Raw genomic sequence first — 27,503 nt, 5'->3', positions numbered from 1 at the left:
TGGGGGATGGCAGCGTGAGTCACGGTGCGCAGGCCATCCTTGTGCAGGACACAGTAAGAGACATACCTGTAGGGGTCTGCAGTGTGGGACATGGTTCCTGCTGTGCAGGACATCCTGATACAGACCATCGCTGCGTGGGACGTCGCCAGCTGTCCTGTCATGCGGACCCCGCGGGAAACACTCAGCACCTGGCAGGGCACCCCCGGGGACACGTACCCGCCCCAGCTGCCGCTGCCCCCGCACCCCGAAGCTTTGGTGCGGCAGCTGTGCCGCTGACCGACCGGGCAGGGCAGGGCAGGGCAGGGCAGGGCCGCCCCCCGCCCCCGCCGCCCGCCCAGCCCGCTCCGCTCCGCCGGGTGCCGGAGCCCTCAGGCCCGCACGTCGGGGCGGCGCGGCGGCGATGGGCGGCACGGCGCTGTCGGGAGCGCTGTGGCTGGGGCTGCTGTGGGCCGGCAGCGGGGCCGGGGGCAGCTGCCAGGGAAGGTGCTGCCAGGGCCGGGATGCCGCCTGCGTCGGCGAGGGATGGAGGGAGGGAGGTGGCTACGGGACCTGCTACTGCGACGGAGGCTGCCGGCGAGCCGGGGACTGCTGCCACGACCACAGCCAGGCGTGCCCGGGTAGGTTCGTCCGGCCCTGGCGAGTGGGGCGCGGGTGGAGGGGCCGGCGGGACCCCGCGCCCCCGGCGCTCTCTCCGGGTACGGGAGCTGCCGGCCCGGGCTTCGCGGGATGGACTTTTCGCTGGGTTCCGAGCTGGGGCGTGCGGGCATGGGCTGCGAGAGGGGCAGATCCCTCCCTCCCTCTCTCCCTCGGCAGCCCCGGGGCGAGGGCATGAGCAGGAACCAGGCTGGGGCAGCGGTAGGCTCAGGGAGGGAGACAGACTTTTCTCTCACTTGAGAGAAAAGGTTTCCGGATCAGCTGTAGTACAGTGACAGTCTGAACTTATTTTACCTCTGAAACATTATGTTGCTTACTTTTCACTCAGGCAAGTCCCAAGTACAGACTGATTGCAGGGGGGCTGTCCCATTACAGAGACAGCAGGGAGATCAATTTAGCACTGCCTGTGTCTTTCAGCTGATTCCTCACATCCTGACAAACAAATATCAATGAAATAATTGGGGAAGTCCCCACAGTGAGGTTTTGTTTAGGAGCATGAATCCGCAAGAATTTACTGTGAAGGCAAAGGCTTTAAAATAAGCGTAGGAGCATGAGTGAGAGGGTCCTCTGCTAGCCCTCAGGGGATGGCACTGCCTGCCAATGAGCAATGGCAAGGAGGAGAAAGTAGCCCAGTTCTACCACACTGAGCATCTGTTTTGTAGGTATTCACAGAGCCTCTTTCTGTGGGATTTGTATCCTTTGCAGTCTTCACAATTTGACCGACCTCTTTGTGCCTGGGATGCAGCACACAGATCTTGCTTTGCAGGTGCAGTACTAGTACTCGGTCAGCCTAATGTCTCTTCCCATCTGGCTGGATGCATGCCAGCCTACAGCCAAAAAGTTATGAGCCTCTCTTGTACAGTCCTGCTAATTAGCGTGCATTTAGCAGGCTCAGTGCCATGCTGACATAGCCACCAAGCTTTGTGACCCAAGTTGGCTTACATCTGTCCAGACTGGGAAGGGGGAGTACAACTCTCGGATGGTGTAGACCCGTCCTAAGGGATGTAAAACTGCACAGAAGAACTCAGCAGAGCAGAACTATGACCCCATGTCTCTAGAAGAAACATGGTCAACTCTCCCATAGCTAAATAATCTCAGAGTAAAAGAAGGGAAAAAATGCACCACAAAGTCTGACAGAAGGTTGCATTTTTGAAATTAGCATATTTAAAATACATTATTCTTGCATTCAGGAAAATCTGTAGAGGGAGAGCTGGCAAGATGCTTATCATACAACCACAACATATTGCATCTTTTCAGTAAATCAAGTGATTTTTAATATTCAAGCATAAAAGGGGATAGCTGATAAATATGCACAATGTTAGCAAAAAACCCAGAGCTGAAATCCTTCAGAAAGAAGCTCAAGATTGTGTTTGAGAAGTTCTAGTTTAAACACTTTCATTAGCATGACTTCTGGGGTGACTTCTGGCACCTGGTGATGCCCTGCTGTTATCAAGATGGTATTTTTTGTCTCAGGCTCAATGGTGATTGCCTCAAAAGGCATCATATGCTTATGATATAAGCACACCACTCTTGTGCCCTGTGTGGGTGGTGGGTGCCCTAGATCCAGTCAGGAAGATGGAGTCTCAAGGAGCTAAACACGCAGGGAACTATTTCTGCTTTTTATTGCCTGTTTCTGCCTGGTTTGACTCCCTGCACTGCTGCACTGCCCATTTGTGCGAGTACCAGTGCAAACACAGAGGTTACAGCACATTTTGCATTGATGGGTGTAGCATGGGAGGGCAGAATTTTGGCACCCTGGCAAGGTGGTCCTAGAACTCACACATCCAAAAGCTAAATTTGTAAGAAGTCGTTATTTAAAAGGTAAATGACTACATACACTTTCTATGGCAAGCAGTCATTGACTTGTGTTCTGCATAAAGAGAAATTCTAAATAGTTCCAGTGGGAGTTTATATCAATTTACACAAGTATAGCTGAAAATTTTAGAGGTTTTTTTTGTTCATATTGGATGTTGAGGTCTCCCTGTTGAGTCTTGCTAAAATCTAAGTGTTTAATGGCACCGGGGGTGTTCACTGGCATAGTTCACTGTTTTGAATGTAGAGTTGAAAATTTTAAAATAGAAATGTGAAGAAAGGTGATCAATGGTTCTCATGCTACACCTTGTTTATCAACCTTTTCACAGCTCATGATTTCAGCACCTGGAGAAATGACTTATTTTGGGGACTTTTCCCAAAATATTATTTTTCCTTTGGGGAAAGTGTAAAGTGCCCCAAGTGTAAGTAATCAAGAGATGCTAGGATGCAAGAGATGTTAGGAATCATACAAAAACAATGCTCCAAAATAAAAGAAACCACTGAAAGAAACCACTAAAGCTGCCAGCAGCAGGGTTAAATTCTGTGATGCCTAAAAATCACTGTAGGTTTGGTACTTTATAAATAGATGGCTCAGCAGAAGTTCATGGACTGCTGAACCCAAGTTCAAGAGTTTTTAAGTAAACTTCCTTATAGTTCTAACACTGAAGAATATTTTTGAATAAATAAAGACTATTTTGGAAAAAGAATATTTTTGTACATAGCATTTTAAATAGGAACTACTGTCCAGTGAGAGCCTGAGAAAGGAATCAGCTCACCATTTGAATCAAAGTGGTTACTATGGGAAAATCTGGAGATCCCTATACATTACAATATATGTTGTACAATGAACATACTACAATTCTCTATTTTTCTTTTTCCAGAAATGAAAAAAAATAAAATTAAATAGTTTGAATCAGAAATAAGGATTTGTGTTTCATAGTGCTGCAAACGGAAGATAAAAACAAAGTTTTGGCTACTCAAGCTGTCTTTCATAAATTAGCAATGTAATTTTTCTGTGTATTTTTGAAATTCCAAGTCTCTTGCTAGCTTCCATATTTTGGTAGGTACCAGAGAACAAATCCCATCCTTCAGTTTCCTTTGACTTGCATCCTCTTCATTGTTTCAATGAATCATCATTTAATATCGTTGTGTGAACTAAGCTGAGCAAATACCAACACAGAGAGGGATCCATAAAGATGTAGCTATGGATCCCTGATACTTTTTTTTGTGTGTCAAGAAATGGCACTGTTCCTTTTATGTCAGCTCATGGACCCAATGTCTGTCATGCTGGGGAATTTGACATCTTTCCAACAAGGCACAGAATCGATCTACTGTCCCTTAATAGCTGTTGGGTACTGACTGCAAAAGCGACATTATTATCCCACTTGCCTAAATTCCATTCTAGCAACCCAATATTCTTATTTTTCCACATGACTAGGGCAATTCATCCTTCTTATTCTAAATCTTGATAACCATAAAATTACCATGCAGATGACCAATATTTTACTGTCAGCTTGGTTTGATTCCAGTACGACATGAATCATCACTTTATTTGTTATGCAGTTACTCAGTCCCTTTGGGAGTTTCTTCATGGAAAATGTTATATTAGACTTGATGTTATCTGCATATCAAGGTGCTAATATGGGATTAAAGTTCTTTGGAAATTCTTATTTATGCAGGTCATTCATACAGCCAGCTTGGAAGAGAATCAATAGATAAGGAAACAGGCTGGAAAGATGCTTACTGTCCTTTGGGTACTTGGGTAGAACTAAGATGTGTGATCAGGCATTTGATCAGGCATTGAAGTCTGTGCTTGTACCATTAAATCGAGTGGGGTTGAGGACTGTGTTTGGACCCTTTGGTGGCAAAAATCGTGAGGTTCATGCTGCGTTTAGCACTTGGCCTGGCTATCCCATGGTAGGGTCTAAGACATTTTTACTGTCACTGGTTTTCTTTTCTAGTTCACTGTTCTTGGAACAAACAGTCTGGGCTGCACTGCAACATGTCAGTGTGGTGCCTTGACAGCCACAGAGGTTGTGTCATGTACTTTGGGGTACCTGGATGTGTCCGAGGGAAGTGCCTGGTGGTGCAGTGTCCGGTGTCTGCATGTGGCAAAGGGAGCTTTTTCTGTGACTTTCTGGCACTGTTCTACAAATCATACTTGGGAGCTGACTGGGAAGGTGTTTATCAGTAGGTAGAGGAAAACAGCAGAGAATACTAATTCTCTGAGCAGGATGGACAACTGGTGGTCCAATACCAGGGGCAGCCCTGTGGTTCTGTTTCAGTGAAATTCCTTAGGGCGTGGGATGCAGCATCCTCAGCCACAATACACCTGGCGCTGTCAGGACACTCAAAAGTGGGCGGGTTTGGTCAGAAGAGCTGGTGCACAGTGAGAACAGAGGAAGGGAATTTTAGTAGATTGGTAAGGACATCTGCCAAGCAGCCTCTTTCAGAGGTTTTATCTGCTCTATGATATTGGTAGTAGTCCAAGAAATTAGAGATGTAATGACAGAGCAAACAGTGCCATTTCTATGTTTTATGAGAAGAGTTACAAATCCCAAGGAGGTTATCACATTCTACTCTTTCTTCCCAATGTCTTGTACCGGCAGAATCCCAGAAGGTATAAAATATTTTCCTGAAAGACTAGTTTGGTCCCATCACTTTCCTGCAATGCTGATGCAAGGATGTAAGTAGTGGTTAAGCAGTAAAGCTTCTTGGGGATTTAAATTGTAATCCAGAAATGTGGGAAAAAAATTGAAAGCATGTGATATGTTCCATTATAAGCTAATGAGAAATAGTACACATAGGAAATTAAAAAGTTTTATTTAACTAGATAACAAGAAGCATGACCCGAAACAATCCAGAACCAAGTTAAAGTAGCTCACCCATTGATGAAAATGTGCATTTTGTACCATTCTCTAACCTGGAGCACCTACTTTTCCTGGCCTCCAGGAAAAAGGCTACTGGAAATGGACTGCCACTTGGATTAAATGTCTTTGTAGGCCACAAATTGTGGATGACACATGTAGGGAAATGATTGCTTATCCTCAGAGAATTCTTCTACTTGATGGATGCCTGTGTGTGAGACATTTTTCTTATTGCTCTCTCACTGCTCCTCCTGCCAAGGCTGTGCAGATTTGAAGTTCCCAGGTGGAGGGGTTGTGTTTGTTCCATCAGTGAGCATCCAGAGATCATCCTACTCCAACCCCTCAGGGCTCAGCCTGCAGTACAATTTTGAAAAGCTGTAGTATTCTTTCTAACTGCTAAAGAGAAAATTTTTAGGTCAGACAGTTTTCAAAAACAGGGACTTGGTGTTTCTGGAGATGAGGCTGAGGAAATAAGTTTAATGCAGATGTGAAATGGCTGTGTGTTCTTTACAGTTGCATATTGTTTTAATGGAAAAATAAAGTGAAGACTTCTGTGTTATGTGGCTTCTCACTCAGGAATAATGTAACTGTCACCTGATTTGTATTCTGAGAATAACACCACAGAACCTTTTCTTCCCCTGCTCAAGAGAAATGCAGTTTCTTATGATTCAAAGTTTACTTTAAAAATAATGGTACTTTTCCCAAAAATTTTGATTAAGTTCAGAGGAAATTTGTGATCTCTGAGAACTGAAATTCAAATATCCAGTGGACTGTTCTGTAATTGGAAATGAGCAGGACCTTTGTTAAAACAGGGAAGCAAAGTGGTGGCAGTGGATGCAGTTTAATGTTGAGGAAAAAGGAGTTAGAAATTGATCTGAAGGGAATCAAGCATACTGCTACTTAATGTTACAGCTTTTAAACAAAATCCAGTGGTATAGGAGCTGCCAAGGAAGGTCAGACCAGTCTGGTGTAGATAATCCATGAGCTGGTCTCCTTTGAGGCTACTGCTTTATGCTTCCGAAGAGGGTACAGAAGAACCTCACAGCTGTAGAGAAAGGTCTTGATGAGGGGCTGTTTCTTTGTGGACAAGGGATGGGATAGGGAGCCAAGCATTGCAAGCAGGTTTGAATTTGCAATTTGAATGTGCAAAATCCTGGAAGAATGGTTTAAACCCATACAAATAAAGGTAGAAAGTAAAAACACCCAAACCAAACAAAAAGCCCCTCAATATAATCTTATTATCTCAAGCTTTTGAGAGCAGTTAGATAAAATGGAAGTGTTGACTATTAATAATGTTTTAATACTGCTTTGCAGCTATTCCCTGTGTTGTGGGGGAGTGGAGTCATTGGAGTGGCTGTGCAGAGCAGTGTCATCCCGGGCTGCGGATCCGTAGGCGCTATGTACAACAGGAACCTAAAAACGGTGGGGAACCCTGTCCAGCTCTGGAGGAAAAAGCTGGCTGCCTGGAATACCTCACTTACCAGGGGGAGGAATGTGGCCATGAACATGGTATTCTCAATTTCATCTCTCTGCTGTACCTTGTGTCCATTACAGCCATCATAAATTTTACTGATGTCAATGAACAGCAAAAAACCAAGCATCCATCTACAGTTATCTGGTTAAAATTATAATTTAGAAGTTTACTTTCTACTGTCATATTGCTTTTCATTCAATAATTTGTTTTCCTGCTCTGGCTTTTCTTAATTTCTATTAAGCAAACAACTAAGCTGTGTGCATTCCTTCAGCTGAATGTAAGTATCAAATTATCTCTGTGCGAAGTTAGAACACAAATTCAGTATGAAACAGGAAACAGTACTCCTTGTGGGATTCCAGCACATCCTATTTCCTCACTGACTAGATGGCATGCATTGTTAGATATTTTTCTCCTGAATAAAGAGAGAGCTTAGCTGTAGGGGATGGGGTTGAGATCCAATGTTGGCAACATTTTATCACTTTTTCAATAAAGTGAGCCAGCATCGCCATCCACAAGCTCCTGATTCATTCACCCACTGTTACAGTAATTGAACTATGACTCAGCTGTGCCTTGCTGTTTACCATAACTGGTTTTTTCCCCAGTCCCTGCTTTCATAACTACCTCTGAATACGGTAAAGAAAGAAAAAGAAGAGCAGCATCTTCTCTCTGGCCTTCAGACAAAGAGGCAGCAGGGTAATCTATTTATCATATGTATGTGGGTCATCTTGTTCAGTAGAAAACAGCTGGCTACAGAGAAAAATATAATTAAATTTGCAATCATTAAACAATAAGCTATAGCTTGTACTGATTTTCTTTCCTGCAGTTCATTTGCATGTTCTAGATGTTGTTTTTTATTACTTGCTAATTGTCCTGAATTAGACATTGGGATCATTGCAAATCTGATGACAGCTGCTTTTGAAAGCCAACAGTAAATAATGCTAAAACAAAGATGAATGTATCCTAAGTGTAAGTCTGAGAACTTAGATGTAGGTCACTGAACAAAGTGGGCTGAATGGGATTGGTCACAAGAGACCTTTTTTTATTAAACTATTTGACACAAGCAGTAAGAAATTTTGTTTAGTTACCAGTAGAGATAGCAATGAAGTTTAAATTAGGCTATTACTGGGTCTGTAATGCTCATAATGCTCTGTCCTGTGCTCTTTTTTTCTAGAATAATAAAACTCATTGATATTCTTAAAGTCTCTTCCATTTTCTTTCAGCAGCATAGGAGAGAAAAATATGAGTTACAGAGATCAGTTTTTCAAAATAATTTAATAATACAGAGCACTACCAGAAAGTGAGATTATACATAAATTACTGGGCTGGGGCATTGAATGAGAAAGAGTTTACATAATGCTTTTAAGAATCCACTGACTGGGTTAGGGTCAAAAAGAGATTTGTTAGCAATGACAATGTCTGACTTGCACTTCACAAACACCACCCTTAGGATATGTAAGTCCATTCAAAGTGCCTACTTAGCTCATGCTTTCTCATAATTTGGTACTTTTCCTTCTGAGCAGATACTGTGTGGAGTTCAGGACAGAATCTCTTTCCCAGCACTGCGCTCTGGAGGCGCGTCCGCACGCGCGCTGGATGCAGTACCTGCGCGAGGGACACACCGTGTGCGTCGCCTGCCAGCCCCCAGCCATGAGCACGGCCACGCAGCGCTGCTCCGGAGATGGCCATAATGCACACGGGTAAACCAAAACCCAAAAAGAGTTAAAACTTCTCAAAATCTCATTAAACGCTGCATTTATTGTACCTAAGAAATGGAACAGCTCAAATCGCTTGTAAAGAGCTCAGGTTTTACCCTTTCAGTTCTCACAGAAATTGCTTTTAAAACATAGATAAAATCGGGAAATAATTTCAGTATAAGAGTTCAATGCCTTGCATGCTTTATTCGCAATTGTGAAGTGATGGAATTTGTGTAGTGGAAGAGGACTTCTTACAGCTATGGCATTTTTACTTAAAAATGGTATTTCCTGCCATAGTCCAAATCTGATTGCAGATTTAACAGTGGTGGATTGGCACTTCCCTCAAGCCTGTATACCTGGTTTTTAGAAAAGTAATTGTGAAAGTAAATATTTAGTATTCAGAACTGATTTTTATTTGATTCATACATTTATTAATATGCATACTACATACCTGTACAACCAGCTACACAACCCACCATCCTGGATACTCCACACAGGAATATAATGTCTGCTCCAGAAACAATTTTAAGAGCTAGATGAGTTTAATAAGATCTTACATGATTAAACAAATCCAATCTTCTGACATTTTATACAACACCATTCGATAATACTAAATTCACAGCTTTTACTTGTCTAATTTCTCATTTATTGTCTCATTTCAGAGATAAAATCTTACACTGGGAAGCAATTGGCAACTCCCAGTGCCAAGGAACCTGGAAGAAGATCCGGCAACTGGAACACTGTTCCTGTCCCCTGGTGCATAGTTTTATTTTTACATAAAAGTTTAAAAGACCTTTAAAATGGCAACAAAAAGAATAAGAAAACTAACAACCATGCCAAGAGACCGACATATTTCTGCTGCATTTTCTGGAGCCTTAAATTTTACGTGAGTCAGACCTTTGGCAGAAGCATTTCAGGAAATGCTCTCTGCCTTAATACAAAATGCAAAGACTGATCTCTATTAGAACACTAGAAGCATGTTTCCATGTTTGTCTTTTGTAATTAAAGAGCTAATGTTTCTAACCATAGTTGTTACTTTTCCTGAAGTTTTCCATCTTTACTGGCCACAGCCCAGTCTATAGGCACTGCTCCTAAGTAGTGAGACAGTCAAGTATTTTCAAGTCTGAGAATAGTGACTGTCAGTATTTAAGAGCAAGGGTGAATAAAAATTAAGTTTTGAGAGCTAAAACAAATTTCAGTTTAGGTCCTTTGTTCCTCTCCAGTATCATCTAGACAACTTTTTACACTACATCTGCATAAGCATTCTTCCTCTACACTGCAGTTTTCATGTTCAGCCACCTTCATGAAGACATACTTAGCGCTGTTAAGGAATTGGTCTCCTCAGAACTTCATGTCAATAATACAAAGCATTAAAGTAACTTTCCTGGCAGGTGAACCTAGGCAAGACTTTGTGACTAAGGTAAAAAAAATATTTATTACTAGTTAAAAATGCTCATCTACAATGATGAAAATAGGAACCTGCAACATCTGAGCTCTGACACGACTACTATGCAGGTTGAGAAAATTTCCTGTTAAGACAGGCAGCATCTCCATGCAACATAAAGACTTCCTAGAAGAAATCATAGTGGTTCCTTGGCAAGAATGAGGAAGGTGATCTGCTTGAGGTTCTGTCAAGAATGTGTTGTGGCACAAACCTTTGAACTGTATTTTACCATTTTATTGTAATGAAAGAAAGCAGGCCTCCAAAACAGAAAACAGAGATTATTTTAATGTTTTTTGAACATTGCAGACTTCAAGAATATATGTTTTCCTTTTTAATGGGGAAAATTATCTCAGAGAGCTTTGTTTTATTGTGACCAATTCAGACAGCTGCTTTTTCTTGTAAGGTTATTGGAAAATAAAAACCTTAGCCAAGAAAAAAAGGCACAAAAAACATCTGAATTCAGGAGATTTCGCCTTTAAAAGAATGCTGTATTATGTTAGTTCAAGTCACTAGATTCACACCAGTATGGAAAGCACGAGTTTCCTGAGATTGTGGAAATCTCTTCCAAATGATCCAAATCCAGAGAGACCGGCTAGTGCCATCATCCATCTGTTCCAATCTCCCATGAGCAGGAGGTTGCAGTGGCCAGCAGAGACCCTGATAGTGACCCCCAAAGTGTATCTTTGCTGTCACTGACAGTGTAGACTCATTACTGATCCCCACTGTGGCCATGAGTTATTGAACTTTCCCTTTCCTGCTGGTCTGGAAGAAGTCACTTGTCACGACAAGGTAGGTGGCACAAGCTAACCAAGAGATGCTGAGTGCTAGTATAATAGTGCTCCCGTCCATGTAAAAAATAAACCAGTCCCTTTGTTACTTACAACAGTATATGAATTTACACATTTTTAACTGCAGAAAAAAACAACAAACCATCAGCTCATAAAATTAGCAATACTAATACATACATACTTTTTGGTATAACTTACAGAGATGACAAGTCTGACCAAAATTTCAAAGTCAAGCAAAACAGATTAGAATGGATTATATGGCAGGAAGTAAAATTATGAAAAGGTCAATCTAAAAAGAGATACAGCCCTTTAAAAATACAGAACATTTGACCTTTTATAGCCTCCATCAAACTAAAGATGTCACCATTCAGATCTAATACACCCATTTACATAACAGACATTTCCTAAATCACTGCAAACATTTTCACATTTCAGAATTTAGGCCATCTATTATTGCATGTAGCAAAAAAGGCCAGACTTTACATTTAAGTCATCATTACCAAAGCAAATGAGCTTACATGAGTGTTCTATACAATTACTATTCTGTTTCATGTTTTATGACAGCAACACTGCTGGACACTGTGAGACTAAAATAAGACCTTATTCTGAAAATAACATCTGACTGAAAGTAACAGAGAATGTCCTCATGTAGGGAAAGGTCAAGAAGAGTTGTTTCCTGTAGTCCAAATCAGTTTTGCTTCATCTTGCTCAATGTTCTCCACCGGTCTTTCAACATGACACTTGTTCGGTTGTTGAAGTCACCATGGACTAAAATTTTAGCCCAGTTACCCACTCCAAACTCCCTTACTCCCAATTTCAGCTCCAAGTCTTCTTTGTGAGTCCATCGCTAGGGCAAGAGCAGAGACAAATACCAGATAAATGAACAGAGGAAGGTATTAATATCAGCGATTATAGCAAATATAAAAGCAAGTTTTCAGACAGCTCTCTAGTTACTAGAATACAGTTGTCAGAGGGTTTTTCTTTAAGCACCGTATCTTGAAACTAGAGATAAATGATAAATTTGTAGCTGAACCTGTAGAGCTTTATGGGGGCTCACAAAGGGGACCTGTGTTAATAAAACCTTGGGTTAATTGGAGTAACTGGATTGTAAGTAAAAAATGTTTATAGAATTACAAGAGCCATAAGAATTGTAACTGGATAAATCCAAAGGCCTAAAATTTATATCTTGGTGGAATAAAGGAAAGGTTGGTTTCCCAGAATATGAATAAAACCTCCTCCTGTAAGTAACAGATCACTTCCAACTATCAAGTAGATAAATAGTATTTGCTATAAAGCAGAAGGGAACATTAGAGAATCATGTTATGGTTCACCTTTACAATTGAAAGCTTCAAAATTGTAAAGAACTGGGCAGAAAGGGAAATGCAGGTGCAAAGGAATAGGCTCAGCTTAAAGGCAACTAGTAGATCTGATAAGTGCAAGGAAATGTGAATTACGAGGGAACAAACATCACTTAACTCTGAAAACAATGTACCCAATGGAAATGTAAATCTTATGGCTGCTGTCATTACACGAATGCATATCCTCCTGCTTGTGCACAAGGGAGGACGAGCAGCAGGAACACCCAGTCAGACTGTCGACTGTCGGTGGCACAAGAACCCACGTCCATGGAAATAAGAAGAAAAAATAAATTTATTTCTTAATGACGTGGAATCCTTCTGGGATCTTTAAAGGATTCTGCTCTTGTGAGTATCATCAGTCTTTGGCCAGGTGACAATTTAGAGTGCTATTCTGCATGGTTCCACCCTTCTGTTAAATTTAAGTTTCTAAAAGTTGCAGCAGGGCTCAGAAATGAAAGACGGGGGGAAGTCTCTGATGAGGAACAAGCTTAGATAACATTCAGCCTCAAAACTGTGACAGATGAAAACTGTATCCTGGTTATTCTCCAAAAAGGGAAAATATGGCATCTACACAAAGTCCAAGCTGAGGTATGTAAAGACCAAGCTTCACATCTCAAAGCTGAATTTATTCCAGCTTGATGCAAGTATCAGGGTCTCTTCAGTAAACTTTGATCACGGACAAACCTCACTAAGCAGTGAAAGAATTACAAGTAATAGTAGTTCAACTGTATTTCTAAACAGTTAGGAACCTAAAACTTCTCTAAAGTAGTATAACCTTCATCAAAAATACTTCCTTTTTCTGAGTCTTCCTGTTCCACAGATCTTTTGCAATATTAGCAGTGAATAGCTTTTTTTTCTACTATACTAAAAGGCCAGAGATTCCATTGGAATCATGTAGTTCATGTCATTTCAGAGCATGCCAGAAAACTTCCCTAAATAAAATCTTTATTCAAGTAACACAGTTATGCTTGACCTGCAACACCAGAAAATTAAAATACTTTCATCAAGAGACAATCACTACCCTTATTACTTGCAATGATTAATTATATTTGCTGTAAAAAAGGTTGTTTTTAGCTTGTTTTGATTTTTAATTACTTAAATAGACCTTTTTTAAAAAATAAATTTCTTCCATTTATTGTATAAATGAGGGCCTGCTTTACAGGTAAATCAGGGACAGATTAATTTTCTTTTCACTGAGGAACAGCACAGAGCAGTAACTTGCTCTCTGCCCCACTCACTGACAAGCTTTCATCCTCTCTGGGACACAATTTATGTAGATGTCCGCTTTGCACTGTTACAAGACTGGTTGAAAGCCTGGACATAAAGCAGCACTACGCTTGAGCTCACATCAGCACAGTGCCTGGGCCACAGCAATGTGACATCTGGCCAGCTCTGAACACCAGCAGAGCAAACTTGAGTTTGCCAGGCAGAATGTGAAGACACCCCCTCACATATCAAAAGATCTTGCTATTCCTTAGAGTTGGTTCTGCTCTAGTAATCTGTCTTCCTTTATGCATTATGGGACTCTGCTCAAGCAGAGTTTTCTCCTTTTGCTTTAAATATATATAAATTTTTTTCCATAAAAGTCTGAATAAATTCTGAACACTCAGATTTTCAGACACATTGTTTAATTTAAATAAAGTATCATCCACATTTTAGACAACTCAACGGACTTGCCATATACTTACTGGATATAAAATTGAGTACAAATTCTTCCCTAAATTCTGTGACACTTGCATCCCCTAATTTAGGAATGAGAAAATAAAGTATGTGTCCTTTCAATAGCACTGCAGATTGTTCTCTGCTAACTGAAAACACTGCAATGAAAAGCTGAAAATGGGCACTGAACCATTGCAATGAAATGCCATTTACAAAACAAGAGCAAACAATGCCAACATTGAATGAGGGACTACATGGAAAAGGAAGTTCTAGAAGTCAACAGCTCTGACATTCATTGCATTCTTTCAAGCATGTGGACAATTTTATAACCCAAATGATTAAGCAGAGAAGCAGATTTATTGTTTAAAAGGCCAATTATCATTGCTTTCCATAAAACATTTATGAGGTTTCAGTGGTAGGGAGTAAGGCATAAATATTACAGAGGGAGAATATGCCTACAACTTTTCTAAGTGTTGAAAGAAACACAGTTTTGAATCTTAAGTTTCATTTAAGTTCTTCTAAAATTTTCAATGCCACTGTCAGATTCAGTTCTCTACAAATTTAATCTTTATATTTCAATTAAGGTTGAACTATAAGAACATAATTAAGCAAACAACTCCTATTTTTTTTTTTCTAACAAGATGTGTATGTAAGCCCTAGACCTTGACACAGTGCTTGTAGGTGACCCCATAACAAACTAGCTCAGCATTAAAATATGTGAATACAAAGCTTTCATTACCTCTGTGTCATTGTGGTCCAAATAGTTTAATTCTGGATGTTGAAAACAAATTCAATGGAAGTGTTCATGCTTACCAGCAATTGGCTAACAAGGTACCTATCCAAATATATGCTGGAATAAAGTAATTATGTCTTTAAAGCTAAAAAGCAAATCCAGTAAGGGCTATTATTTTTTTTTTAGGATGCTGGTTTTATCTGCAGCTTTTAAAGAGGTTGTCAGTGATTTAACCATTCCTGAGATTTGTGAGAACTCTTTCTAGAGGCATAAATTTCAAGTATAGATGAGGTATAATTAGGACTTCAACCAATTTGAAGACAGCATGTAACTGAAGATTTAACCAGTACTTCAGCTTCAGTAAAAATGCTTAAAGAAACAGGAGTAAGTACAACTCTCTTCTAGAAAAAAAAAAAAAAACAAAAAACCAAACATACACCAGTTTGGTCTTCCCTGTCATATGAAAATGAAATATCAAAATGAACCAGAAAAATTAAACAGCTCACATATATATGACTATAACTTGTGCTATTATCTAAACAGAAAGACTCCACATTGCTTCCTAAAATATATTATGAAGAGGAATCCAACAATGGCAATACATTTATTTAATGTTAATTTCTTCACTTATCATGATAAAATGCTGAACACTTATGAGAGAAAATTTGCTATAAGAAAAAATTAGCTTAAAAGATCCCAACATCAAATCAACTTCAAATTGCATTCTATTAAGGCACACAATTCTGCATTTCCCACCAATGGGAATTCCAGCATTAGTGAACATAGTAGAGTTATTTTAATATAATTCAGTGAAGTAAGCTTACCCATGAAGTGAGCACAGGATCATTTGAAATGCAGCATTATAAGCAGACCCTACCATTTGGTTTATAAAACTATAGAGTAGTTTCCCAAGTAAATATATTATTACACCACATAAACAAAGTATTGAATTATAAAATTGCTAAATCTTTAACCTTCTAAACTGGAAAACAAATTGCCTCTGATATTTGGCCAAAATTCTCACAGGCAAATGACATCCTGAATTCTTTAATCAAAACTGTGGAAAGAATATTTTGTATCACAGTAAGCTTTGATAACAGTGTAGTTCAACAAATAAAAGGCTTGGAAGCATTAGCAACAATATTGAAACAGCAAAAATATGTTTTATTTCCTGTCTTTGAAAAGAAAAGGACTGTAACTATTTCAGGAGCTGTAGCACTTCAGTAATCTACAGAACCTAAAATCTAAGCACTAGATTTAAAAATTAAATTAAATAAAGCTGAGAAAAAAATCTGTGCATGCAGATTCATTCTATCTACATTTAGAAAAGAGAATAGGTACAAACCTGTCTTCTTCGGCTACATTCAGCTACAAAAGAAACTCCATTTTTTCCCACATTTTGAGTGTTGTTAAGACCTAGAAGACAGTTAATATAAGTCCAGAACAATGAGGAGTCAACATCAAGGAAGCAGTTTTGCATTTTACCATTTACAACTGACAAGAATGTACACTATTTTGATTTGCTTTGACAGACTGGGAAAGTTTCAGTGTCTGTTTACATACAAGCATACTTTGATATATATGAATGCACATGAATCTTGCCATAATCCAAGGCCTTAAAAAAATAGGCTATTCAAAAAACCCACTGTATCTTCTATACAGTAGAGCTCACAGAAGAATTATATTTTAAACACTTAGGTAAAAATTGGTACCTAATAATAAAACATTGCATTTTGATAAAAACAGTTTTACTATATGCACTAGTCTCGGTTTACATAGAATGAGAAGTAACAATCAATCAGAGCTATGATTCTTTGTATACAAATCCCATCATTTCCAAGTAAGTGTATCAGGTTTTAACTGTGGCAAGCATTTAAGGCATCATAAGAGTTTGTCCTTCCATGTGCAACACATGGACAGGTGCAGGAACTATATCATCATGTCTCTGTGGTAAGAGGGTGCTAATGGTCTTAAGAACTTATAAGTATTATGTTATCTCTGTTTTTAGGTTTTTAAGAAGTAATACCAGGAAAATGCACAAACATCCCGACTTCGTGCATTTTAGAGTACAATTTGCTTTTCCCATTAGCTAACTTCATTAGTCCCTTCCAAATCAAGTTATCTAGCACAGATATCAGAAAGAAATGAATTTCAGTACTCCACTGTCAGTTTTCTTTTGCACAAAAGAACCCTAAGTACCATAAACCAACCAAGCAAACTAGAAAATAGTGAACGATTTTGCAAAATTAATTGCTAGAGAACCTTAAGCCACTTCACAGCTTCCTAAATATGCATATATTCTGCATTTGTGCAGAAACTACATACAACTTGGAGTGATTTTATCCACCACAATCATTTCTGCATTAATCCAATCACATTTCATAGCAGTTAGAAATAAGTGTTTGACATGACTGTGTTGAAATACTCACTCTGAAGAGCTCTGCTCTCTTTGGGTTTCTGTCCTGAACATCTCCTGCAAAGAACACAAATCTAAAATCAAAATACAAAGAACTTGATGAAAAGTCTGTGATCAGAGCAACAACAAATTTTTTTACCTTACTGTGGGCTTTTTTATGTTTCCAGGTGACTGATTTCTGATATACCGCTCCTCTTTCATCAATCTTAAAATGAAAAGACAAAAAAAGTTATTTCCTAGGCAGCAACTTGCCATTTATATGATTCAACAATATTTAAATAAAAGAAAATCCTAAGACTTCTCAGAAGTGGTATACAATCACTAACTGCATCAGTGCATTCATCTTCTTAACCTTGCCTCCCTACACCTGGAAAGGAAATACAAAATCTGCTGAGTTGGAAGGGACCCACAATGATCACTGACTTCAGCTTTTAGCCCTGCACAGGCATCCCCAGAAGTTACACCATGTGCCTGAGACCACTGTGCAAATGGTTCTTAAACTCTGTCAGATTTGGTGACCACTTCCTTTGGGTAGCCTTCCCAAGACCTTTAAGCTGAAGATAAGAGGCATTTTGCACTTCTTTTTCATCAGGAATTATTTCCATAGTTTTTTTTGAACGAGACTTTCATCATATCTCTTAGATGTGTCAGGAGTTGCCCTTCTAAAAAAATAAACTGAAAAATCTTAAGACTTGTCTTCCTCTATACTGTCTGCATCAGCCAATTTTCTTAACTAAATAATGCCAAGTATTCCTAGTACAAAAATGAAGAAATACAGACTATCCCAGCTAAAGACTGCAACTTATTCTCCCTGAAAAACAAGTGGTGATAAACCTATAGTATTAGCATTTTCCAAAATAATCATGTAATTGTTCTGAAGGTTTGCACTGTCAGAATCATGAAGCAACATAAATATTTCCCTTCACACTAGTATCATTAAGGGGTCAGCTGTAAGAAAAATGCAAGACTGATTCAATTTCCTTATTCTTTTTCTTCTTGAGATGATCTATGGCCTGAAATTAGAACTAAAAAGAGTTCAATCAAGCATTAAAAAAGCAAAGTATTTTTGTGCTTTTATTACTATAGACTGACAGCTGTTTAAAATACAAATTGTGCAGCCTCACAAATAATTTAACTTAATGACAAGCTATTTGATGTAAATGCCAAAAGTAACAACCACAGAAGAGCACAAAAAAAGAATAGGTAATGTGCTTGTCGCTAATTTTCTATAGGACAACAGTTTGGAATTTAATGTCCCTCCTTCTACCTACTCTTTGGTCTACAAGTGTCATGTTACTGTCCAAGCATATCCCTTAGCAGTATAATAATACAAACCTTCGTTTTGTTTCCAAATCACTTTTGTCATTTTCATTAACTTCCACAGGTCTCTTTTGCAATGCTGATGCTCCCAACCCTTTAGATGCCACGTGTTTTGTGGCTTCCTGTGAGAAATGGAATTGATACCTTAAAATTAAAGTCAGGCAATACCTAGATAGGAGTTTGCACCAAGATTAATATGTATAATTTTTATTAGAACTAGCAGTGCTTATTTGACAGACATTTCAAAGGTATTAATATTAAACTAAGTAAACTAAGCTAAGTAGTTTCAAAACAACTTCAGCATGTTTAGTTGAAATCCATAACGATCTTTATCAACTGATAACTTGAAGAAATTTTAGTCATAGCTGCAACTGATTTTTATATGGACACAAAGAAATACAACAAATAGTTGCATAATGAGTGAACTTAAAAATATGTGAAGTAAATTGCAGAGCTTAACTTACTGCAAAATCTATCAAAGTACTCCGAAGTTTGGTTTTTATAACTAGGTTAGAAAATAAAACTGGCAGATGTCAAGTTTATCTAGTTCTGTAGCATATGGCAGGACAAAGCACACATGTAACACGTTCAAAAGACATGTCTAAGCTGACCTTAGGCTTGTAATCCTTTTTCCACTGGCAAAAAATATTTCTAATATTTCTAATACATCCTGCTCAAACTTTCAGCTACAAACTATGATTATTTCTCTTTTACTGCCAAGAGAAGGAAGTAGTAATTCATTACTCCTTATAGAGTACCTAATAGGGGCCTCCTACACTGAATAAAGTTGGGACAAACTCCTTAGCAGGGCCTGTAACGGTAGAACAAGAGTTAATGGTTTTAAACTAAAAGAGGGTAGATTTGGACTAGATATAAGGAAGAATTTTGTTTTGTTTGTGATGAGAGTGGCAAAACATGGAATAGGCTGCCCAGAAAGGTGGTTGATACCTGATCCCTGAAAACCTTCAACGCCAGGTTGAATGGGCTCGAAACAACCTGATCTAATTGAAGATGTCCCTGCTTATTGCAAGGAGGTTGGACTAAACTACCTTTAAAGGTTCCTCCCAATCCAAACTATTCTATGATTATACTTCTACACATGGCACTAGAAGAAAGAGAAGAGAAATTAACAGTTAAACACTAGAGTGTTCTTCTGCAGAGGAGTCAGGGTACCCTGCTGGGAAACCTGTGTGCTGCACACGAGTGGGAATTCTTCACAAAGTTGCCCCCTCCATGTGCCAGAACAACTCTGTTCAAGGTAAGATTTGCAATGTGGATGCAGACAGTAGGACAAATGTGCAGGCAGTAAGGACCTTAGGCATGTTACTATGGACTTCTGGGCCTTCTCTGACACCTCAAAGCCTCACTTCCTCTTAGACTCAAAGAAGGAGCCTTGAAAAATAAACTTGAAAACTGACAGTCATGTGAAACCATTAAAAGGTATTCCTTGTATTATACTTTGACTGCATTTAATAAGTTGTCTCTCTGGTAAGAAAATAAAAAACACAGAGGAACTTCAGGATTGTTTATTTAAAATTTGCTTCTTATTACCTTTAGATGTCTGTGCTTTTGTAATTGAATAATTCAATATTCTTTTATACGAAGTAAACATAAGAGAAATTCTTTACAATCCTCTTGAAGATGAACTGAAGAAGGAATGTTGTTCTTGCCAATTTTAAATCACTTTTGAACAAGACGGTTTGTAAGGAGCATTTGTATTTACAGGAAAACAGTAATAATAGTTTTCTATCTCCTAACTCCTGACATTCCTAAAGCTTTTAGCCAAATTAACAGGTCTTGATTTTATTTTTAATATGAGAAGTCATGTAGGCTTAAATAAAATAAGCATTAAATATAAAGCTATGTTTTTTAAGGAGCCCAATATCAGAACTGCTTCCTTTAAACAGATCTTGTTTTAATTACACTATTTTCCTAACTATTTTTCTAATCAAAACAGTTGTTTTGATGTTTTTGGAAAAACATTCATAGAAGATACTTTAGAGGAGTCTCTCTTTCCTACTAACTTTCTCCAAGACACAGTAATTAAAACAAAATTAAAACAAAAATGTTGAATATAAGACAATCCAAAGGAAGGTAAAGTTTCCTTTTTATCTAATACAGTAATGAAATATTGCCTAAACAACTCCCTTGAAAGGATAAATCTATTTACTTGTATCAGGTAAGTTTTTTCAAAAGTTTTAAAAATATTTTCAACATACCTGTATTAAGAAGTTAGTTTCATTTTCTTTCATGAAAAGTTCAATGTAAGACTTGATTTTACTTATCAAAAGACTGTAACTGAAGCTTTGGAGAAGAGGAACATATGGATCCTTGGTTTTAATTACAGTTGCCAGCTTCACCCTTAAAGGCTAAGAAAGGCACAGCTTTATACAACACAAATCCTGCAGTAAACTTGGTATCTCTGCTAAACAGGAAATACAGAAAGCTAAATATGATGATTATATAGTTTCCTGAATATCCCTATACAACTTCATGCTACAGTTTGAAAGAGTTCTGGAGTCAACTAGACATAATACCAGCTATTTACTTTATGTGCTCAGTAAATGGTGAAGTGTAACTGACCAGAGATTCACAGGTTCATTTCCTTTATGGATAACACTGAAAGCAGGCTTCTCAGTGGAGGAAAACCACACAGATTAAGTCACCCATTACTCGGTTCTCTCTTCTCATTTGCTGCCTCAAAAAAGACTGCCATTGGAAGGGGTGTACGGTGTTTAGGAAAAGGATGACTTAGTACAGCAGCATTAAGGACACATCAATACTGATAATCAGAAATTCACATTTTGTCTGCCAATCCAATGCTGGAGAATTATCTTCTGTGTAGAGGCTGCATTTTTATTTATGAATTTGAGTACTATTACCACAATCTAGATTTTCCAAACCTCCAAATCCTCTGAATGGAAGTATCTGAAGAGTAAGTTATACACAGGGTATTACTTATGAAGAATGCGTGTCCTAATATTCCAGCTGAAGATATAGGCAGCATTTTTAACTTCTTTTCTTTTTGCCTACAGTTCTTCTATTGCTCTTTTCTCCACCCTAGCAAATTCAAGTGTGTGCACTAACTATTATATTAAAGAGATATTCACTCAAGCTTGTAACTTTCTGAATGATACAGTCAACTTCAAACCAGGAGGCAGCCTGACATATATGTTGACTTTTACAGGCAGAGGCATAATAGCATTCAGTCTATACTACAGAAGCTAATGAGTTTTCCTTCCCTGGGATGCTTTGGTACATAGAACACTAATCAGAGGTAACAGAGTCCACTACAATAGAAATCAGCAAACTGGCTGTTAATAGTCAGCGCTATCAAATTCCCAGAATTTGTAGTGCCATCTCACTCCTCATATGAAGTGGGAGAGGGGATGAAGAACAGCTGCTGCTAAAAACATTTTACTCCCCCAAATCATCCAGTATTTCTATCCGTCTCCTAGACAGAAATTTCCTTTTGTATTTTAAAGTGACAAAAGTGTGAAAGTGACTGCATAGATAATAATGAAATTGAAGTTATGCAGGTAGGATTTGCTAGCTTTGAAAACCGACTCCCCTCTTTCTCCTCTGAAAATCAAGAGCTTTTAATGCAATTTAAGCAAGTTGCTACCTTATCTGAGTCAGAGTCTGTGAACAGCCTTTCAAGAACTTCAGCAGCTTCCTTGAAGTATCTGTTTTCCATATGGACTGCTACAATCTACAAGAAACATATTTACAAGATATGATGAAACACTTTCCACCTGAGATTCAGAAAAAACAACAGAATTCACAATTCTACAGTTTTCTATGACTCCCAAAATTCAGATGATTATATATTTAAGGGTTACTGACACTCATCTACTTCTAACAGTTAGTTCTGAAATTAGTTTTGGAATTTATTTCAATTGACATCTTTTTCAGATTGGCAGCTTTTGAAACAAGTTTGCACTCGTACAAACAGGAACCATATGAGATAGAAAAAGGTCCCCTGTGCAGATCAATTTACTCTGTACTAAAACTGAAAATTCCATTCAGTCTGCTAATAGCCTAAGCTGTTTGTAAAAGGGGGTCTGTTTTAGCAGGATAGGCTAGAATTTTTAAGGTTAGAAACTACCTATAAAGTCATCAAGTCCAACCACAAACCTAGCACCCACCACCATATTCACCATTAAACCATGTCCTCAAGTGCCATATCCATGTTTTTTCAAACACTTCTAGGGATAGTGTCTCCACCACTTCCCTGGGCAGCCTGTTCCAATGTTGTGCAACCATTTGTGTGTAAAAGCTTTTCCTTATGCCAAATCTAAACCTCCCCTGACACAACTTGAGGCCATTTCCTCTCGCCCTGTCACTGGTCACCTGGGAGAAGAGAACAACCCCCACCACCACTGCCCCTACAGCTTCCTTTCAGGCAGTTGTGGAGTGTGATAAGGTCCCCCCTGAGCCTCCTTTTCTCCAGGCTAAACAACTCCTAGCTCCCTCAGCTACTCCTTGTGCAGGCTTGTGCTCCAGACCCTTCACCAGCTCTGCTGCCCTTCTCTGGACACTCTCCAGCACCTCAAAGTCTTTCTTTTCCTGAGGGGCCCAGAACTGAACACAGGATTCAAGGTGTGGCCTCATCAATGCTAAGCATAGCAGATATTCACTGCCCTGGTCCTGCTGGCCACACTGTTCTGGATATAAGCCAGCATGTCATTTGCCTTCTTGGCCAGCTGGGCACATTCTGGCTGTTGTTTAGCTGCTGTTGACCAGCACCCCCAGGTCCTTTCCTGCCAGGCATCATTCCAGCTACTCATTCCCAATGAGTAGGTAGCATCCTGAAGCATTATGAGTAAGTCGCACAGACCTGAATTTGAATCAAACGACGAATATCTTCATGAAGCTTTTCGAGTTTAATTTCTTCCCTTTCAAGTAAAGTCCAGAAAGACAGAGCAGATTCCAAAGGTGAAATTCTTTGATCGTTTTCAAAATGTAATCCTTAGAGGAGGAAAAAACCAAAGTACTAATAAAAATTAAAGGATAAAGTTAAATAGATTGCATTATTTATATGCAGTAAAGTGATACATAGTACACAATTTCAATTCCTTTTCCCTCAGTTTTTAGGTGTGTTTAAGAAACCTAAAGCAACTGCCTTCTTTTCAGAGAGACTGGTCTTTCCTACCCTTGCTAATAACATTACTGCTGCATTTTCAGGGGGTATTATGTCAGCTAATCATTGTTCCCTTAAAATACCACTTGCAATTAGGTATTTGGGATGGCATTAATGATACATTCAACTTAACATCAGATATCACAACATTTGATACTGATACTATTGATTTTGTTATATAATCACGATGCTAAGTAGGTGTTTTTTTTCCCCCTGAGTCTATCAATATTTCCATGTCTTAACTTTTTTGTTGTATTTGAAGCGCTTAAACTGAGAGGGAAACTCAGATGTACATGAGTGTCACTGAAAAAGCAGAAGCAGCCTCCCACACCAGTGTACTGCTGTGCCAACACCAAGGCTTGTCCAAACTCCCAGCAAAGGCTCAGTGACCAGTTCTGGCAGAAATCTAGCCTAGCCAAATATTTATCCCCTCAACACCCTCAAGCAGTTTCCCAGTCTGGTCCCTGCACACCTGCACAAGTGGCTGTGCCAATGTAACAGATGCAGGAGGAGCTGGCAGGTGCACAAGTGCTTTTTTGCCAGCTTAATTCAAGATATTCACTGAACTTATGCCTTCATTTTATGGCATTGGCAGAATCTCTCTCAACAACTTATTACTTTCATTAAGTATTTTTAAGACAGAAGGTAAACAATTTACTCAATAATGTAGAGAAAAAAATTATTTTATACCTGCTACAATGTCAAACAATGACATTTCAAACAGGATTATGTACATATATTTATACACACAACTAAAAAACACACCTTTCTCTAATTATTGTCTCAATCAAGTAACATGACACTTCATATTTTTCATTTTAATAGTGTAAAACCAAAGCATTTAGCTCTTAGAGTTGAAACAGCCTACTCTGTGTGATCAGCATAGATCAAATATTTTAATAACTAGAAAAAATAGGAAAGCTACCATATATTAGCTTTCCATGTACATTGTACAGCTACACCTGATGTAATACCTACTACACACATGCAATCTTCCTCACCACATAGATCATTCTCTACTGATAAGATAAAAACAGAATGAATGCATATTCTCAAGTGTTATATACAATAATTTAGAGCATCAGCACAAAAATTTCATAGTTTGTATACTATTTTAAATAATTTGATTAACTATTTTAAATGTTAGAATTTGATTCTCAAGCTAAATTAAATCAGGAAGACATAATACTCAATAAGCAACATAGGAAATTTAATTGTCTAAAAACAAGACTTTGTGACATTGCTAGGCTAGAATAAACTTTTTTTTTCCATGCTCAGGCTTTCAAGACTGCTTCTGAAGTCCTTAAAAAGTTTTATCAAACAGTGAAAAAAAAAAAGTTAATGCCTTGCCTTACAGAAATTCAAACAAAATCATCTTGGATAAACTAATAAGTTGCAAATGTAGCCAAAGAGAAGTAGTGAATAAGAGCCCCAAGGACTTGCTGCCAGCTGAAAGTCTTACAGTCTTCTGTAGGAAACATGGGCAGTCATCCTTTTCATCCATGTTCTCATTCCTGCTGTCTGTCCTACTTTAACCTCTAAAGTTAAATGTGCAGAAAAGAACACATATCCTGAGTTGCAAGTATTGCTCACTAAGAGCTAGTCAGTCCTTTCCAGTGTATTTCTTTTGTCAATACTACTCTGACAAAAAAAAACCCTGGTAATTTAAGAAGTATATGGTTGTTCAAACTCCATGCAGCTAAGTCAGTCAGAAGAGAATAACACCAGTCCTGCAGACAGCTCAGTCACGTGTAATAAAGGTAGTCCAGAATGTGAAATTTATTCAATTCATTTATATATAGACATATCTATATAAATATATATTGATATGCACAGAAAAGGCTATGTTTAAGCATATCTCATACACCTCTGTAGAAGTTCATGCAACTATTTTTAAACAAATGAAGAAAAGAACCTGAGTATTTACCAAGGCTTTTTCCTTGTGCAATTCTTATCAAAAGCTGGCAGAGGTATACTGTTTTTTTCTGATGCGGAGGTATTTGGGAGAGGCCATTAATAAGAGCTGGAAAAGAAAAGTTAAGTGAGTATTGCTCCCACACTGCCACAGTGTGGTTAGACATATACTAGACAGTGTGTTATCAGATTTCACCAAATTTTGAATTTCTTAAGAAACCAATGAAGCACACTTAATTAGTATTCTCCCATGCTAAAACAACTTAATTATATTTAATTATATTTTATTATATTTAAGAGCTTGACCAGAAGAAGATATCCTTTCCAGAAGAAACAGCAGAATTATTCACAGTTTATAGTCATCCAATTCAAAGACCATAGTATCAAATATAGGGATTTTTTTGGGAAGTAGGTTACTACAAAAGACAGCTGTCTGCTCCAAGGAACACTTCCAGGGAATGCCCACAAAATATGAGCCACAGGCAGACTGGTAGCACATGTTGCTATAGCAACTTACTATGGCAGTAAAAATGACAGGGAAAGCTTACTCAGAAATGTAAATTTACAAGGGAATCCTCTGTGCAAGGCTGGAAGGTCACAAGGATTATTACATATTTTAAAATGGGAGCGATAATGAGTTTATTCCCATCACAAAGGTAACTGTGAATTTCTTATGCTAATGTGCTGAATATAGTAATTCATCTTCACACCATAATACAGAACCATTCAAAGTGAAAAGTGAATCACAGAATAGTTGGGGTTTGAAGGAGCCACTGGGTACCATCTGGAACCACTACCTTCCTATTTTTCTGCACTTGCTTCAGTTTGAATTGACTTTCTTGTTGACAGACAATCATTATTTCTGCAGGGTACCCCCTTTGATGCACACAAGAGTAATTGTTCTGTGTTTTTTTGAAGAAAACACACCCACTTTTCTATTAGTCTTGTGGCTGTGCTTAGCTTTTCCCAAAGACTTTTGCAATATTGACTTTATAATCTTACACTGCCAAACTCTTTCCTCTGTTGCAGAACAGAGTAGAAAAAAGTTCAAAATTTGCTATTACTTCTAATTTCCATATGGCCTTGAATTCTGTACAATTTAATTAATAGTTTCTACTGATATACTCAGTTCTCCCAGTTCTTCTCAGGAAATATTTTCAATTTGCTTTTGCATTGACAGTGTCTCTGCTTCCTGTCTTCTACCTTCACAAAACCAGAACAATTCTCCCTCTGAGTAGCAGTGCAAAGGCCACACATTGAGAAGCAACGAAAATAATTTAATCTAGCAGCTTTAATTCAAAGCACTTTATTGGGTTATCGTTTGATTTCTTATCTCTTACCATATCAATCTCTTTAATAATCATTCTGCATGCCTTTGTATTCCATTCTTTGCAGGCCATACTACTCCGTTCACTTGAGAACATATACAAAGACAAAATATCCCCCAAAGCTCTAACCTGGTGTCCTCAGTTAAATTGCTTTTTACAGATGAAAATATCATAAATCCATCAAATTTATCCGAGACTTACACATTTACTTCCAGCTGCCAACCATTCTCACTCTAAAGTTTATTTCTCATTTTAAATATGTTTTTCCATTCAAAATCCAGCCACCAGATTTCATTTCATCTCATCTCTGACAGACTCTAGATCTCTGGAGTATTTCTAGCACTGCTGTACTATCACCGTGTGCGAGTGCTGCCGATACCACCCAAGCCCTCCTCAGGCTGTCCCGGGAGCGGCTGTGCCAGAGCCCCGAACCGGCGCCACCGCCGCTCACCCTGCGCAACGTCCCTCCAGCGCCAGAACTCCACCCCGCTCTGCTCCGCGAAGTGCCGGCACAGGCAGGAGCAGGCGAACTCCAGCATCCACTCCGCGGCCACAGCCTCCACGGCCGCAGGCGGGGCCGGACTGAGGGAGCTGCTGCCGCCGCCGGCCGCCGCTCCCGGCGCACCCTCGGCCGCCGTCGCCATCTTCAAACCGCGCGCCAACGGCTGCCAGCCTTGACTTTCACTGCTCCGCAGCCAATCAGAGAGATCGCTCCGCCCTGCCCTGCTCTGCATCCAATCAACACAGCCTTTGCGCCAGGCCCCGCCCTCATCCCCGAGTTGCAACCAATCAGCGCGGGTCTCCCCTCACGGCCTAGGTCGTTGTCGCCGCGCGGTTGTTTTGGTCCCAAATGCTTTTGGGTGCCGGAGGGGGAAAGTTGAGGGAGTGCGGTCCCATAT

The 27,503-nt window shown here is 39.1% G+C and overlaps 2 protein-coding genes across 2 annotated transcripts; one reads left to right on the top strand and one right to left on the bottom strand.

Moving 5' to 3' along the window:
• The first annotated feature begins 348 nt into the window (after positions 1 to 348).
• Positions 349 to 10,777, top strand: SBSPON (somatomedin B and thrombospondin type 1 domain containing). The gene is made up of 5 exons (XM_058832374.1): positions 349 to 617; positions 6,648 to 6,842; positions 7,410 to 7,500; positions 8,328 to 8,504; positions 9,164 to 10,777. Exons 1-5 carry the CDS (start codon positions 401 to 403, stop codon positions 9,279 to 9,281), a joined length of 798 nt encoding a protein of 265 aa, XP_058688357.1. The 5' UTR covers positions 349 to 400; the 3' UTR covers positions 9,282 to 10,777.
• Positions 10,778 to 11,303: 526 nt separating this feature from the next.
• TERF1 (telomeric repeat binding factor 1) lies at positions 11,304 to 27,248 on the bottom strand. Its single transcript, XM_058831142.1, has 10 exons — positions 27,056 to 27,248; positions 25,290 to 25,385; positions 23,060 to 23,190; positions 21,845 to 21,931; positions 20,439 to 20,588; positions 18,235 to 18,341; positions 17,039 to 17,104; positions 16,913 to 16,956; positions 15,829 to 15,899; positions 11,304 to 11,580 (listed from the first exon to the last, which is right to left on the bottom strand). Exons 1-10 carry the CDS (start codon positions 27,246 to 27,248, stop codon positions 11,422 to 11,424), a joined length of 1,104 nt encoding a protein of 367 aa, XP_058687125.1. The 3' UTR covers positions 11,304 to 11,421.
• Between the last annotated feature and the right edge of the window lie 255 nt (positions 27,249 to 27,503).

Source organism: Poecile atricapillus, chromosome 2, assembly GCF_030490865.1.
Source record: "Poecile atricapillus isolate bPoeAtr1 chromosome 2, bPoeAtr1.hap1, whole genome shotgun sequence".
In the NCBI taxonomy this organism is placed as follows: domain Eukaryota; kingdom Metazoa; phylum Chordata; class Aves; order Passeriformes; family Paridae; genus Poecile; species Poecile atricapillus.
Note: the sequence above shows the minus strand (reverse complement) of the source record. Positions and strands in the feature narration are given on the sequence as shown.